The 17056-nt window shown below is 35.8% G+C and overlaps 1 protein-coding gene across 3 annotated transcripts in view; it reads right to left on the bottom strand.

The window, feature by feature from the left end:
- Nucleotides 1–17056, bottom strand: part of GSK3B (glycogen synthase kinase 3 beta) — a 201336-nt gene that overhangs the window by 7330 nt on the left and 176950 nt on the right. For 2 of the 3 annotated variants that reach the window (XM_055315878.1, XM_055315879.1), the window contains one exon: nucleotides 10732–10830. In XM_055315878.1, coding sequence (XP_055171853.1) covers nucleotides 10732–10830 — 99 coding nt within the window. Of the gene's footprint in view, nucleotides 1–5989; nucleotides 6040–10731; nucleotides 10831–17056 lie in introns of all 3 variants that reach the window. The other variant, XM_055315880.1, reaches the window with a different exon arrangement.

The raw sequence follows: 17056 nt of genomic DNA, 5'->3' as shown, positions 1-17056 counted from the left end.
AATGTAAAGCTCTACGCAAGGGTAGCTCCCAACAGAACCTGGCCTACTGATGAAATAAAACTATACTTCCTAAATTCTTCTCAGTTACAAACTTACTTTGCTTCTACGGCCAATTCTGTAAATTTATTTTACATAGTTGAATTAATACGGACTTTTTTTTTTTTAAGATTTTATTTATTTACTCATGAGAGACACAGAGAGAGAGAGGCAGAGACCTATGCAGAGGCTCCCTGTGAGGCGTCTGATGTGGGACTTGATCCCAGGGTCCCAGGATCATGACCTGAGCCAAAGGCAGAGGCTCAACCACTAAGCCACTCAGGCGCCCAATATGGACTTTTTATAATAAAAATGTTCATTAAAAACTCACTGGATTTGGATGTTTACTGTAATTTCTATAACAGTTCTTCTCATATATTTAAACTCTTTAAAAGCAGCAAAATTCATTTTGCTCATTATTCCTGCATTCCCTTCCCTTTACACTCATACTGGTAAAAGTGATGCTACCTGACATTATGGTTTAAAAGACAGCTACCATCTTTTGATTATAAAGCGTCCAACTCAACTATGAATAACCAAAGACTGTACAGTCTCCTTTTTGGTCTTAAGATGTTCTCCTGAAATTCACAATGATGTATCTTTCTTCAATCTAATCCAATTCCACAAACACTGAGTATGAGACCTAGCTGTACCACTTAATAACTGTGTGATACTGAACAAGTTATTTAATTTCTCTATGCCTCAATTTCCACATCTATAAAATGGAGATAGTGCCATCTGCCTATGAAATAAGGCCTGGGAAGGGCTTACCACAGTGCTGAGGTTATAGTAATTGCTCTGTAAGTGGAAAGGCAAAAGAGACATCTAAAAATACATAAACATATAGTTTAGGGTGACTGCAATAACCATCATCACCACAATACATGTCAGTGGCAGCAACTGTTAACATCTGAATGCTTATCAATGTGCCAGACATCATACTAAGTATACTGCATGCCCACAGAGCAATCCTCCAAAACAGGTACAGTTATTGCAACTGGGGAAACAGAGACAGAAGAAATTAAGCAATGTGGGGCAGCTGAGTGGCTCAGTCAGTTAAGCGCCTTGGGCTTAGGTCATAGGTCATAGTCCCATAGTTCCTCATGTTCTCTCTCTCAAATAAATAAATATCTTTAAAAAAATTAAAAAAGAAAAAAGGAATTAAGCAATGTGCCCATGGTTGCAGAGCTAACAAATAGGAGAACTGAGTACAGAGGTAGTAGAGGATGAGAATGATGGCCTTTATGGGGACTCCAGGGGACAGCAGAAAAGATTTTCTGGGAGAAGAGAGCATAAGGGGAGTTTCATTCAGACCTAACTTCTACATAATCTACTATGATTTCTAGAAGCCTATTTCTATTGTCTAGAAGGGTTACTACATTAAAACATCTGTGATGATAAGAATAATTAAAAGTACAGTTACTTTATTTCCTAATTCTCAGTCTGTATGGGGTATGCAGAGATACAAATGATTTGGAAAGAACTCTAGAGGGGATATTTCACTGACTTCTAAGCTTCCTAGAAACCAATGCCCTTTACTCTCCTTCTGATGCTACTTCAGAACCAACCAACCAAAGATGGACTTGAGGAGGAATGGAGAGAATAATCAGCTCTGAGGGACAAAGGTATAAGATCATTCTTATATACTGTGGTAGCCCCCTTCTAAGATGGCCCTGATGAGTCAATGAGTCATGTCTTTTGGGTGTGTATACCCTAATGTGGTCCCTTCCCCCAGTAACAGGGCTGGCCTCTGTAACCAAAAGAGACAATGCTGTGTGACTTGCAGGGTTAGGACATAAAAGACACTGTTGCTTCTACCTTGTCCTCCTTTTTGGAACAGTTGGTCCAGGGGAAACTAGTTGCCACAATATGAGACACTTAAGTGGCCCTATGGAGAGGTATATATATATGGTAAGGGACTGAGGGCTCTTGCAGCCAGGACAGATTCACTAAGCACATAATGAGTCATCCTGGAAGTAGATCTTCCAGCCCTAGGTAAGCTTTCCAATGTCTGCAGCCCTAGCTGACTGACATCTGACTACCTCATAAGAGACCCTGACCTAGAACCATCCTGCTAGGCTGCTTCTGAATTCCTGACCCACATAAGCTATGTGAGATAATAAATGTTTATTCTTGTTTTAAGCTGCTAAATTTCAGGGTATCTTGATCTGAAGCAATAGATAAGTAACACATACACATAGGTCAAATAGGTCAAATGCCAGGTAGAATTTACATCCACAAGCCCAAGAGAACATCCCTGACCAACTCCCTCTAGAATATGTTCCTAATGAAGTATACATACAAAAGACAAGAAAAATTGCACTAGATGACCACTGTTTTTTTTCCCCTAATTCTAAGAAGAGTCTATGGTTCTATGGCTTTTATGATGGATATGGGGAAGTTAATCTGTACATGTATTTACTGTAATCAGTTTTACTCTGTGTGACTTCAGGAATAAAAATGACAAGTAGGGCAACCCCATAGTGAAATCAAGGGTGAAGCCCTGTAAGGTATCAGGTTCCCAATAGAATCCATGAAGCTGCAATTTTTGTCCTAGAGAAGATTCTGACGTGTAAAATACCATATATGATATGCATACATTTTCTAGGAGAGGACCCATAGTTTCTTCCCCACCTCCTAGATTCTCAGAGATCTGTAAGAGTTGCGACATAAGTGAGTCATGGATTTGTTGAGCAACTGTCTCAATACTGAGGAAAATGTCCTACCTAGTTGCTCAGGTCATAAACCAAAAGTTGTCACCATGATTCTCTCTTTTCCCTCTCCCCCAACATCTAATGCATTAACAAGTCTTGTCCATTTTTCCTCTAAATGTGTTTATAATAAAATGCGCTAATAGGGATGGGAAGGAGAGTGAAGAAGGGCCCACATTTATAAATTGTTGCCAAAGTGTTTAAATAAAAAGAGAGTAGCAAACAAGAAAACAGGCTGGAAGGAAAGCACAGTGAGTAAACATAGGAATGTCCTGCCACCATCAATCAGTATTCTGCAACTATAGATCTATAAAAGACAGAGCCGTTTAAGTGATACAAGTGTTTACTGTTTGGCCCAGCAGCAATGATGGAAATGTTCTATCTGTACTCTCTTATAGGATGGCTGTTAACTACATATGGTTACTTAAATTTAACGGAAATTAAATAACAATAAAAACTTCATTCTCTATTTATGCTATACACCTTTTAAGTTCTCAAAAGCTACAAAATCATTAAATTCTTAATATTTTTATTACTGGCAGATCAGTTATTATTTCAGATAATATTAAATCTTTTTTGTATTTTACACATACCTTATGTTTGGTTAACTTTAAGTATATTTTTATTTCCTTATTTCCCTTAAGCTCTCCCAGCCGTTTTATGTGTTTCTATTTTTTCTATTTATTACTATCTCATTCTATAATAGTTACAAATATTTCATGACAGGTCAACTTTTCTAAAAGATAAAATTCTGGCAGCCTAGGATATGTTATTTATACTGTGTAGCTAAAGGAAGTTCCTATTCAAGCTGTTTCTTTCTTCTTTTTTTTTATTCAAGCTGTTTCAAGTGGAAATGTCTTTATTGAAAACTATGTTTCAGAGATTAGTGTTATTAACTGACACAGGAACAAACAAGACCATTTTTCAGAGAATCAAATGTATACCCTAAACCTACATTTATTTTTTTATTTTTATTTTTATTTTTCTAAACCTACATTTAAATTGAAGCCATAATCTACATTAATGAGATAGAAGTATCACCTCTAAGGAAAAGGACTCAATTTTCATTTTTCCCTTTATAATGTCTACTATGATTTTCAACAATTTTGGGTGTTTAATAATGAAGGATCATGAGGGTGATCCCTCCTCAGCAAAAAATCATCACCTCTCTTTTCTTATTTTTCTGAGGAAAAGGTGTGGCACAAGACAGCAAAGTGGCTTTGGTCATTTCAAAAACAGAACTGCAATTCAGATGCCAGTGAGCAACCAATCCACTGATCAAGTTGGAGGGCTTGTCAATAAGATCTTATATCTTATCAGCCAGCAGCAGAGAGATCTTAGGTGCCCTGGGCTCAGGGGTAGAGCACATTTTATTTAGGAGGGTTGATTGTTCAGGGTAGGTAACTGAGGCCATGGGGACAAGGAAACATCTTCCCTTTCAAATTAAAAGATCTAATTTAGGAATAAAGAATAAGAAAAGGCATACAAAGGTGACTTCAGGCAAGGAACTGAGGAACATTTGAAGAACATCCAGAAAAAGTTTGATAGGACATTTACTGACTTAATTAAGATGATTTTACATCACTTTTGGAGGGGGAAAAATCCAGGTAAAAATTTTGACTCAATAGGAGAAAACTTGTTTTGAATAAAAAGAAACAATTTCTTTAAAGTGACACTTAACGTTGCTCTGATAAAAATAATGACTAACCTGGTTTGACTCTAGGTATCTACATACAAAATTTGCTAAGCAAACTTGAAACCTTAATGTAGGGTAGATACAATCTCATTGGTGTTAGTCTGTCAAACTGGCATATGTGGATAGAAGTCTCTATTTCAAATACAGAGCTAAAGGGAGGAAATGGGTATAGCACAGTACCTAAAAAAGACACATTCTTTGGCTACCAAGTTGGCAATACCTAAAAAAATACATGTGCACACGTGCATGCAGCACGTTCCCCACCCCTACTCTGGACTGGCCAATGTTAAGGTAATGGAGAAATGGAAAAATAATGTGCAGTGCCAGTGGGCAGTATAAACTGGGGCAAGCTTTCTGGAAGGCAATTTGATATGTATCAAAATCTCGAAAAATTTCTATTATCTTTTGGCTTGGCAATTAAACTTCTAAAGACTGAGATACAACTCAAATATCTAAGAATAAGAAATTAAGTTAAAATATGGTATAGGCTTAGAATGCGTAGTCTTATACCCCCATCCCCTGAAGAGCAGAGCCTATTAAAAAAAAAAAAAGGCACATCTCTGCCCATGTATATGCTGGTTACATTATAAAATGATTTTACCTTTTGTTGCCTTTTGAAGTAAGAATATGAGACTTTTATTTTCTAAAATAACTATATATTATGTTTTTAAGTAGAAAAATCCCCATTTTAAAAAGCTACATATATTATATATATATATATATATATATATATATATATATATTTAAAAATTCCATATATATTTGGGTTAAGATAAAGAAGACAACAGAAAGGACAGGTTTAGGAAAAGGAGCACTTGAGGGCAATACCCTGAAGATTCTAAAACCAGACAAGACATGGATACAGTTTTCCCAAAGCGCATTGTACAGTGGCAAAGAGGCATAGGATAATAGTATTTGGGGAGGGGATAAAAGGATGGTAACTGTATTTAAGAAAGTATTTGATCCATGGACTTAATTGTCTAATATTTCAACTCTCAAAATCAGTAGAAACAAACAATGGGAGAAATTATTTTGGGTTTAATTCTGCCCAACTAGAAAGAACTGGCTGGTGATGTAGGTGACAGGAATTATGGGGTAAAAATAACTGTAGTAGTAAGTAAAGGGAACCATGGGTCCTGGCTAAATCTGAGCCATGACTTCAGTAAAATGGATTTCAAAAAGTTCAGGTAATAATAGGTATGATTTTCTGGCTATAGTCTTCAAAAGGAGCTCAAAACTGACAAGAAATAGAAAATTAGAAAAAAACCAAAACTCTAACCAAGCAATTACAAATAATCTCAATGCAAGGTAAAGGGAAAAGAACCAAATAAACCAACTGAAAGGGTTTTCTCTGATGAGATCATCATTTCAAATACAGATAACTTAAAGACAAAGGGCACATGTCCAAGGAAGAATAGAAAATAACAATGTGAACCTGTAAGAACAGGCCAGATTTGGTTTAAATAAGGTGACAGCATAAGGATTTCAAAGCAAGGTCAAAAAAAGTTAAACCCCCTGACCAGGTAAAAAGACAGAGAAGACAGACCTTGTCCAACTCCTATCATGATTCCCTTTTCTGTTAGAAGGGTTTTCAACCTGGAAAGGATATAACAAAAATCCTAATAAACAAAATGCAGCCCAAAGGAGGTAGGGGCAATCTACACATTTTAAATGTCTTTAAACCCAGAATCTAAAGTCCAAGAAACAAATTCTAAAATGGATTATAGAAACTCACAGTGGACAAATAGTAGACACCAGAAATTTCCCTAAGTCTTAAAAAAAAAAAACAAAAAACAAAACAAAAACAGTTTAAGTTCCATTTTTAACAGTTACCTTTCGGATGGAAAAACTTTCTTGAAAATTTTCTTGACAACAAAGCATTTTACAAAGTTTTTCAAAACATTATTATACAAATGAATATTGTAAAGTTGGTCTGTAGGTAAGCAAACAAGAAGGGTAAACAGTCACTCAGAAATCAACCAAAGAATAGTATCCAGTAAACCCTGTCTAGTACCATTTAACTTATTTTATCAGTAACCTGGGAAAAGGCAAAAAAAAAAAAATCTCTGAGTAGGCCCTGTCTTGTACTGTTTGGTATTTTATTAGTTTCTTAAATAGAGGCAAGAAATTGTTATTTTTATGAAATGTGTATCTGATATGAATTATAAAGAAAACCTAATATCCTGACACTGAGAGAACATATTCAGGATTAGGATTTGAAACCCTCATTAATATGGATGGCAGTTAGCCATTACTAAATTTGAAGGACTTTTGTGTGTAATGCCAGAGTAGGATCACTAAATGGAAGAAAGCATAGGGTGACAAATTTCAGGGTGAAAAAAGGGTAAATTTTCTAAGAGAATGATACAAAGATGGAATGTGTTCATTTTTGCATTAATGAGCTTCCAGTTTACTGAATACACATAAGTATGGGATAGATGACTAGTTCTCAGTAGAAAGTAAGAAATGTAACTGAAATGTTTTAAAAATTTAATAGCAGAACCTTTGCACTGAAACCTTACCCAGAAGACTGATATACAAAACAGGTAAAGAGAAAACTGCTCTAGTTGAAATTCCCTACTGCATCTCACCCTTAACTCCTATGGCATAGGACCACATGATCTCTAAACTGGCTCATATTTGACCAGTAAAATTACTGTTTCTCAAGATTTATTATTCTAAATAGCTTAGGTGAATGGTCTCCCAGATGGAGTACATGAGAGGATCTGCTGCTGGTGGAGAAAATCAGAATTTATATATATACACTAAAATTATATACTAAAATTATCTATTAAACATATGTAAATTATATTTTATGGACTGAGAATAGTATATGTAATTTTCAAGAGTTTCTCATCAGAGCCGTGATCAACTATAATGCCCTGGATACTGAGGTATTTTAAAATCTTTTTTAATTATTAATTTTTGGTATCCTGAGGTATTTTTAAAACAATTTAGAAAGAACATGAAAATTTTTGAGAAAAAAAATCAACATCCATATTCACTAATTTTACATAACTGTTTTAATTTTTGTGTATTTTTATCTTGTCCCTATCTAACTGCAAACATTCATACTGGCAGTTACCAACATGGTACAGAAGATTTGGTGAATATTTCTACAAATGTCTATAAGTTACAGAATTGATTTTTTTTTATTACATAAAGATGGAGATTCTATAAGGTATTGAAACAATTTCTTCCTGCTGACCATTCAGATCAGATTGGCTCTCCTTTTTGTTAATATAATTATTCCTACTTATATCTCTGTACATGGTAGCTTTCTGATTCTCTATTAGAAGTACCCTGAAGTTAAGATCTCTAAAGTGGGATTAGTGAACTAAAAAGTATTAACACTGATGGTTCTTGATATATTAATAATGCCTTCCAGCAGGCCTTAATTCACCTGCAGTCACTACCTAACTCTGAACACAACACAAGCTAAGTACTTTGTACACTCTATATCTTACTTCTCACAAGTCTATGTAGTGGGTATTTACTATTCCTGTTTTATGGATAAAAAAACTGAAGCCAAGAGAGACAACAAGAGCGCTTATATTTTAAGATCTTTTTAGGGGAATCCCTGGGTGGCTCGGCGGTTTGGCGCCTACCTTTGGCCCAGGGCACGGTCCTGGAGTCCCGGGATTGAGTCCCGCGTCAGGCTCCTGGCATGGAGCCTGCTTCTCCCTCTGCCTGTGTCTCTGCCTCTCTCTCTCTCTGTCTATCATGAATAAATAAATAAAATCTTAAAAAAAAAATCTTTTTAAAGAATATAATCCACATATGGACAGCCATTAATGTTGCATAATCAATTCCTTCCTTCAGCATTTCCTGAAATATGTTTAGTAACATACTTGGTTCTCACTATTTTGTACTTGGTTCTCACTATTTTGGCCTCCAAAAAAACTGTTTTCCCCAGATCTATACTGTGGTGGTATATGCCTTTGGTTCACTGAGGGTCACTTAAAAAAAAACAAAAGTATCCATATGAGGCTCATTATTACATCCACTGTTGGAATGATGAAGGAAACGTCATTTAATTTATCTCTTATAGTACCAAATCTGAGGCCTTAAGGGAGAAAGAGCTCTCACACAGCAGGCCCAGAAAATTTTTGCTTCTCCTAAGCCATCAGGGTGCTTATCTAATGAACAATGGGAAATTTTAACAGGTAACATTCCTTTATTTACTTTAGCCACTAGGAAGCTCAAAGCAGTATCTGAAATCATTTTTGGTATTTATCAAGATACTCAAGGCAGGCATTTTTCTCAACTAGTTTTAATTCTGTCCTTAGCCTCAGTCTACTATTCCTCTGTTAAATTTGTCATATTCTAATGTACTCCAACTTTGAAGTAAACTCTCAGGATCAGAGTTCAATGTCATTTTCCATATTCATGTTGAAATCTGATTTGAATAGCTTTAAGAATAAAGAATACACACACACACACACACACACACACACACACACGGGGGGGGGAGGTGTTTGCTGTAACTTGTATCAAAGCAACATAAAAATCAGGTTATACTAAGTTTCTATCAGGCAATTTGCCCAAAAGCCTTACTTTAGTATCTCACACTAATGAAATAATTTAAAATTACCCAAAACTCACCAATCGTAACTGGTGCTATTATATTTCTACCTTCAGTTTTATTCATAGGCTAAAGCAATTCTAATAAAACTCCTGGAAACTAGCTCAACAAGTAACTGCATTAGTTTAGGGTTGGGGCTATTTCATGTTTTGAGCATCAACATAATCTAACTTGGGTTAGGGATTTATTAGGTTTATTAATAGCTCATCTAAGCAATTCTATCTTCCTTCTAAAAAATTGGACAGAGTCTAAAAAAAAACTTATATTTAAAACATTTAAAGCACAATTCAACACACATTTGATTTTTACAACATTAGTCTAGGAGAGCAATGCCACTCATTTTACAGACTGAAAAAACTAATAAGACATCACTAAAATTAATCAAGTTCAAATGACTTTCTCAAAGTAGCATGTGCTGACGGAACTCGAACTAAAGAAACCTTTCTTTCTGGACTCTTCCTGGAATTAAGGTAGGATATGGACTAAAATGCAATGTTTCTCATCTTTATTAGCAACATTCTAAAAAATCTTTGCACAGGAACAAACAACTATGTGTCAGACAACAGGAGACGGATTATGCTTTTACTGCAGAATATCAAGAACTAATAATGAAAGACTTTTATCTCCTGCAGCATCAATGCCCTTAGGCAAAAACGAGTCTGATCCAACTCAGTTCAATGTAATAGATTTAATGAAAACAGAGTTAGCTTCTAACATCTGCTTTTTTTTTTTTTAAATTTTTATTTATTTATGATAGAGAGAGAGAGAGAGAGAGAGGCAGAGACATAGGCAGAGGGAGAAGCAGGCTCCATGCACCGGGAGCCTGATGTGGGATTCGATCCCGGGTCTCCAGGATCGCGCCCTGGGCCAAAGGCAGGCGCTAAACCGCTGCGCCACCCAGGGATCCCTAACATCTGCTTTTTATACGGAGATAACAACGGTACTATATTCTGAGGCCAACTGTGCTACTGTATTTCTAACTTCATCTTCAACAGCGTATAGCCATTCTTTGGAGAACTTTTAAATTTATTCAAGGGTTGGATATTTTCAGAATATCTGCAATTCTCACCAAATCAGGCCCCATTAGTTGGCTAAGAGATCAGCAGTATACCCAAGCTCTAACCTGGGAGACCATGTGGGCATTTTTTTTTTTTTTTTGGATAGACAAGATTTTAAAAATCTTAGTTAAATATATTTGTATTATAGTTTTAGTCCTTTCAAATGATTAAATTTCAAATGATTAAATATTTTATACTTCTTCAAAGTTTGCCTCTCCAGTATACAAATATAATTTACATTCAGAGCGATGGAACTACAGTAAATTATCTTCAATATTACATTTGTACAGATTGCTTTCTGCTATGGGCATCTTGTCTGATGTGTTTTTACTCAAGAAATTATACAGATAGCGTGACTTTAAAAATGACTAAGATGATAGAATATAACATTATAATAAGATATTTATAATATCTTAATATATTATATTTAAATATAATACTTTATATATAAAGTACATATGGGGTCCTTTTATACTTTTTGGAAATTAAAGCAACATTTTATTCACATTTATTCATTTGGCTGTGCTCTATTTTTGAAACTCGGAGGGTATTAAATGTTCACATGCATCACATGAAATAAAATGGAGGTAATCATGTCTTTTTAAAAAATACGGAATTTTTTATAGAAGAGATCTGCATTCTCACCTGAGGCTGCTGTGGCATTTGTAGGGGTTGAAGCAGCTGCTTGAATCCGAGCATGAGGAGGAATAAGGATGGTAGCTAGAGGTGGATTACTTGACAGTTCTAAAGAAAAAGTAAGATACATATTAGAGCCCATTCTTAACTTTGTATGTAAAAACACTGTAGTAACAATAAATATAAAATACATTAAAACACTGGCTTAAAAAAGGTACAATGAACGTACATCTAAAACTAAATCAGTAAGCTAGTAAACAACTTAAAAACAAAGTCCACAGAAATGTTGTACATACAACTGAGGCACAATCTGCTAAAATTAGAATATTTCTGAGAACTAATGGTATCAGCTTGGGAAAATGTACAGGTCAAAAGTTTGAGAATAAGCCTATTACTAAGAAATATTTTTGCATCTTTCATTAACTTAAATGTACTAGGTTTTCTCATACTACTCTGACAATATTTGACTACAGGAATTGAGAGTGATGGTGTCATAGAAAAGAAAATAGAGGACTACTGTCCGTGTGTGTATGTGTATGTATGCACTACTGGTGCATGGACCAATCAGCCCAAGTATTAACGTGTCGTTGCTATTATTAAAAATAATAATGCTTTTAACTCCATTCTATTTTGCTTTTTAACTCAGTAAGATTGTTATTTTAATTGTTAGATACAGGCTTTTTACTTGCATGTGGGAGTTTCTGTCAATTCTATACAGAATGGCTTTCTTCAAAGAATCAAGTTCTATATAGGCCTTAAGAAGTAATTTAAGATGATATTGGATCTAATGATATAGACAGTAAGGAGTGTGGTAAGCTTTTACATATAAGTATCTGGTGTTAGCTTTAGGTAATGTGACTGTTCTCCTGGTCTGCCTGGGTTAACCCTGGTTTATTCTTGTTATTCCAGCATTTAGCTAATGACTGTTCCTTTTCAGTCTAATAAGTGTTGTAATTTGTAGGGATAATTATACAACCATATTACAGGAAGACATTATTTCCTGAGCACAAAAGCATACATTGTGACAATTCACAGACATGGCATGGAATAAAAAAAATTGAGTAATATAATCTTAAAGTAAATTTGCATAACATAACATTAACCATTTTAAAGTGTACAGTTCATTGGTTTCATAAATCTTGGCATCAGCTTATTGTTTTTGTTTTTACCAGAATCTTGTGTCATATATCTAATTTAGTACAACATTTAGATAGATAGGTGCCAACTTGAATAAGTCAATAATGGGGCTTTGCAAGACAGAGCTGATGACTCTGTGGTTCTAAAATAAAAATTAATGCAGGATGCGGAAATTATTCTTCATTAACCTAAAAGGAAGATTTACCATCCCAATTACAATTAAAATCTGCTAAAATAGAAAGGCTTCTTTAAAATCCATCCATCCACCCATCCATCCATACTCCCATTTTTCTATCAATACTGAGCACAGGGGATCCCTGGGTGGCTCAGCGGTTTAGCCCCTGCCTTCGGCCCAGGGCGTAGTCCTGGAGACCCGGGATCAAGTCCCACATCGGGCTCCCGGCATGGAGCCTGCTTCTCCCTCTGCCTGTGTCTCTGCCTCTCTCTCACACATCTCTGTGTTTCTCATGAATAAATATATAACATCTTTAAAAAAAAAATACTGAGCATAAAACAGTGTGTTAGGTTCCAGGACAGAGAAAAAGGTAACTGTCTTTGATGAACAGAAATTGTAAATAGAAGGACAAATGCACAAATAAGATAGCAAGAAAGGCATTCGACTTATTCAGGACAGGAGCACTTTTAAATTAAAACTCTCTATGACCAAGTGCCCAACATTTAAAAGAAAATCTAAAAAAGGAAAAGCTGACCATATATTTTAAGATAAGACATTTTGACAAAGCCACTTTTAAGATAATCCTTAAAATAAACTGAGTATCAGTGGTCTGCAGTCACTTTGCTTATGGCCCATGCTGCCTACTTTCTCCCATTCATTTAGTCTTTTTTATCAGATCATCTATCTTTCTATGTATCTGTATGCCCAGCTGAGAGGACATGGTGGCTTTATGTGATAGACAGACAGGCATACATACACAGGCACAGGGCTTGAAAAAAAGCAACTTTTCCTTAGGGAGTAGACAGCCATTTTGGTCTTGAGTAGGGAGAGAGGAGTAACCATTGTAAGGAAAGAAAGAAAAGTGAAGAAAATAAGAGGCAAGAAAAAGAAAAGCTATGGGATCCTGGAGGTTTTGCCATATCCAAAGACACGGGGGAGAATAAGTAAAGCACACAAAAAACAAAAACAACTAGATTCTTAACCTAGAGTCAATAAGTAGCCTTTGGGTGGAAGGAAGGGCTTTTGCAAATTTGTTTGAAACTAACATTCTTAAAGTTAAGGAATTCTAAACCTCTCCAAAACCTGTAACTCATTGTCCTTCTCTTCCTTAGTTATAGGAATTCCTTGGGGTCCACCGTTCTCCATCTATTAGCTTTTCTTTACTTGAGAAAGGTTATTGTTGTAACTTCTGCCTCTGTGAAAGAGGAAGCCTCCTTATATTCTTGCTATAAGTCCTGTTCTATACACTAAAGTGTGTCCCTTTTGTGGGGGCAGATTACGGGCAATTCTATGGGGTTGGGCAAAATGGCTGTAATGATTTTCTGCTCCTGACAATCATTACACTGCCATCCCAGTCTCTTGTCTATCCCTGACGGTGAGTAGTAAGGAAATTGAGACAATGAGTGTGGATATAAACTGCAAGGTGGGCACAAGAATGTAAAAAGGGATGGTATTTTAGAGAACAGGAACAGCAAAGCAACAGAACCTTTCAGAATCAGGGAGAGTGCATGTATTATTGAAGACAATAAGGAGTGTAGAAGAGACTGAAAATAAAAAGCGAGCTAATATTTACCGAATAAAGTATGTGCATTAGGTTTGAGAGTACGGAGAAATTAAGGGAACAAAGAAGTCCATAATACTGAAATGGGGCTAGGTTTGGAGAAGAGGTAGGAAGAATAAGATCATGTTATCTCAGAGACATGGCTCAAAATAACAGGGCACACCAAGTTAAGAGGTTTTAGAAAAGTTAATAATGATAGGGTTTTCTTTAACCAACTGTAGATGCCATGAAACTGTGCCATCAAAAAACCACATATCAGTTTATCAGGGAATATAAAAAATCTTTTGATGGTGTATCAATCATTACATGCTTCATAACCAAACATTTTAATGGACAATTTAAAGAAAAGCCAAGTGAATTAAAAAAATAGGTATCAATAAAACCAAGATAGGTATCAACCAAAAGGCCAACCAAATAACTAAATTTTGCTGCACTGTTGTTAATAATGCAAATTGAAGAAACATTACCATGAAAAGATAAACTATTCAACCATACCTGACTGTCTGATAAACCAATCTTTTAAAATATTAAAACAAAACATAAATCAAGTTGACAAAACCTTAAGTATTCCTTAAAGTTTCTATTCTTCCAAATATAAGAGTCCCAAATTTAATGGTAAGAGGTAGATAAGGAACCTTCCTGGTTGGTGGGGGCAGGGAGCAGTGGGTCAGTGGGCACATAGGGTTTATACGTTTGTTCAAACTGTGGACAGTGTGAAAGCTGAGGATAAATTTGAGAGAAGTAATCAATGTGTTAACTAGAAGGAAGAAATCAATCCCTTTGTTCACCAGACCTTCTCTTACAGTATGTAATAAAATACCAGTCATCAGGTAGAAAGTTATCTTCTTCATTAGCTTTGAAATTCAACCTGCAGATCTCCAGAAGGGAGTCACTAAAAAAGACAGACTTACTTTTTCTTCTGCAATTAGCTTGAGGTCTTGATGTATGTATCAGGCCTCCTAAGTACATATGAAAATTGCCAGTGGTAGTCTACATAGTTAAAGTGGTACTTCTCTCACAAAAAGGTTTAGATGATTTCACACTGGGATGCCCATTTTATCTGTGTACTTTTTTACAGCAAGAATTCAAATGCTGGGATGTGCAACTTGATCTCACACTACTGAATTCTAATGCTGCTTATTTGGATTTTTTTAAAAGATAAATAACCCTATCATAACTGCTCCTCCCCTCCCCTAACAATTCCAAAGTGCCCAGACAAAACCTGATCAAGTTTCTAACTAAATTCTAAAATTAAAAAAATAACTAATTAGAAGATCAGAAAAATAGTAAACAAATAATTACAAGGCTGACTGCTTCTTGGTGATACTAACAATGTTTAATGCGAGGACTACATAATATCTACACAAATCCATGACTACTTTGCCTTGGAATTGTCCAGGAGGGAGCATCACAATTTATATCAGTCACCCAAAAATGAATGAATTTAGTATACATTTATTTAAATATTATCTATTTATTCATGAGAGACATAGAAAGAGAGAGAGAGGCAGAGACATAAGCAGAGGGAGAAGCAGGCTCCATGCAGGGAGCCTGATGTGGGACTCGATCCTAGGACTCTGGGATCATACCCTGAGCTGAAGGCAGATGCTCAACCACTGAGCCACCCAGGTGCCCCCCCCCCAACCTATTCTCAATTCCGTTTTCATCACTTCCTATTCTGTAACATATACCTACACTCTTTTTTAAATCTCTCTAATCCTTTTCCTATTTCTTTTAGTTTTCTCTATTTTTGTCCCTTTTTCCACTTGCTTTCTGGAACCTCTTTGCTATTTCATCTGCTTTCCTCATGTGCAGATACTCTTGTCTTCAAATCGCTTGAGTTTGCATGCTGCTCTCTGGCAGCTCCAAATATCCTATGTTAAATCTTATTTAAGCAGTTCTCCCTTCTTCTGGCCCAGCCAATAAGCCATGCCTCCTCTATAATCTCTCTACAGAGCCACCAATCTCTCAAACAACCTACCCAAGTAATAGAACAGTAAACTCTTCAAACTAAATCATACTGACGTTTTGACAATCTTTACTTACCTTTGCCCAATCCCCAACTTGTCCTATGCCCTCCAGGGACAATACTTGATAAAATAACTTTACTTGATAAAATTTCATCCAAATTAGGTAGAAAACTGGTATAGGGGATGTAGGTGGGAGTAAATGGAGACTCACATTTAAAGATACAAAGCAACCTATTTCCCAATATATTCTAGCCTTGAAATAGGCAAGGAATTGGTAAATAAAGAAAATAATGGTCCGTGTTGAAACTTCCTGATTCCACCTGCTTCCTGAGGTCTGATTCAGTTATGCCCCATCTTTGAGATTCAATGATTGAAGGAAAGAGGGTGTGCCAAAGGTCTGTCCAGGTTTCCAATGTCTAGATGCAAATGGTATCATCAGTCAGAGGTCCCAGAACACTGAAGCCCCAGTGCCAGAAAAATGAGACATTTGATTATCTGACTTGTGGATCCAGGAGGTCAAAAGAATCTCCAAGGATGGAAGGATGTTCATCTCTCTTCCTCCTCCAGCTGATTACAGAAATACTTGCTTTAATTATATGAGTGTAATACTAATTATCATTTATAGCTAATGACTCATGGCATCAAAGTGCAGTTAGCTTTGTTGCTAAGCTTTACTTTAACACAACCCTGTGTTTTACTCAAGTGTTTAATCTTCATAGTTTTATTCAAAGGGTGGGTTTACCTTACTAATTAAAACAACACTAACAGCTGCTACAAGGAACATTAGAAATATCTAATACACATTGGTTGCATGAATCAATACTGTGTTTACTTAAAAGTGGCATTTGTCACTCAAACATTCATTGGGCAGCTACTACATACACATCAGGAATTATCTTTATTTCATTTGGGGGAATTAATACAGGCTTCATGAAAATTTGTGAGGATGGAGGAGTGTTTTACAGCAGAACTTCACTAACACTCTCCCATGCACAGTGTTTCCTATCTCTTGACTCTCTCTAGGTATATGACCAATTGGGTGACTTATTCTTTTTCAAGCTCTTGTATTACCCTGTTTTATTCTGGTCACTCATTAATTGCCATTAACTAATATGTGCTTTGAAGTTACATCCGAACAACAGTTACATCTTTGCCTTGGCAAATAAGATCATCATTTGGCAACACTGATCCAAAATCACAACAGAGAGGATCAAATAGAAAAACATCAACACTTTTTCCCCGGACAGCTGTGTCCTTATACAGAAACACTGTTCAAGTGTAATAGTGGTGTAGAAGGAAAGGGAGAAAGTACTACAGATGATCACAGCCCAGTTTCAGAATGGCTGCTAAGATAGGGCATTTTAATGCTTAAAAAGGAAGGGACATATCTCAAAATGATGGCACTTTTCAATTTAATGCATTCAGTTTTATGGAAAATCATATTTCAAGAACATATTTACAGAGTTTATTTGAATTGATACAGAGATTCAT

Source organism: Nyctereutes procyonoides, unplaced genomic scaffold, assembly GCF_905146905.1.
Source record: "Nyctereutes procyonoides isolate TBG_1078 unplaced genomic scaffold, NYPRO_anot_genome, whole genome shotgun sequence".
Lineage (NCBI taxonomy): Eukaryota > Metazoa > Chordata > Mammalia > Carnivora > Canidae > Nyctereutes > Nyctereutes procyonoides.
Note: the sequence above shows the minus strand (reverse complement) of the source record. Positions and strands in the feature narration are given on the sequence as shown.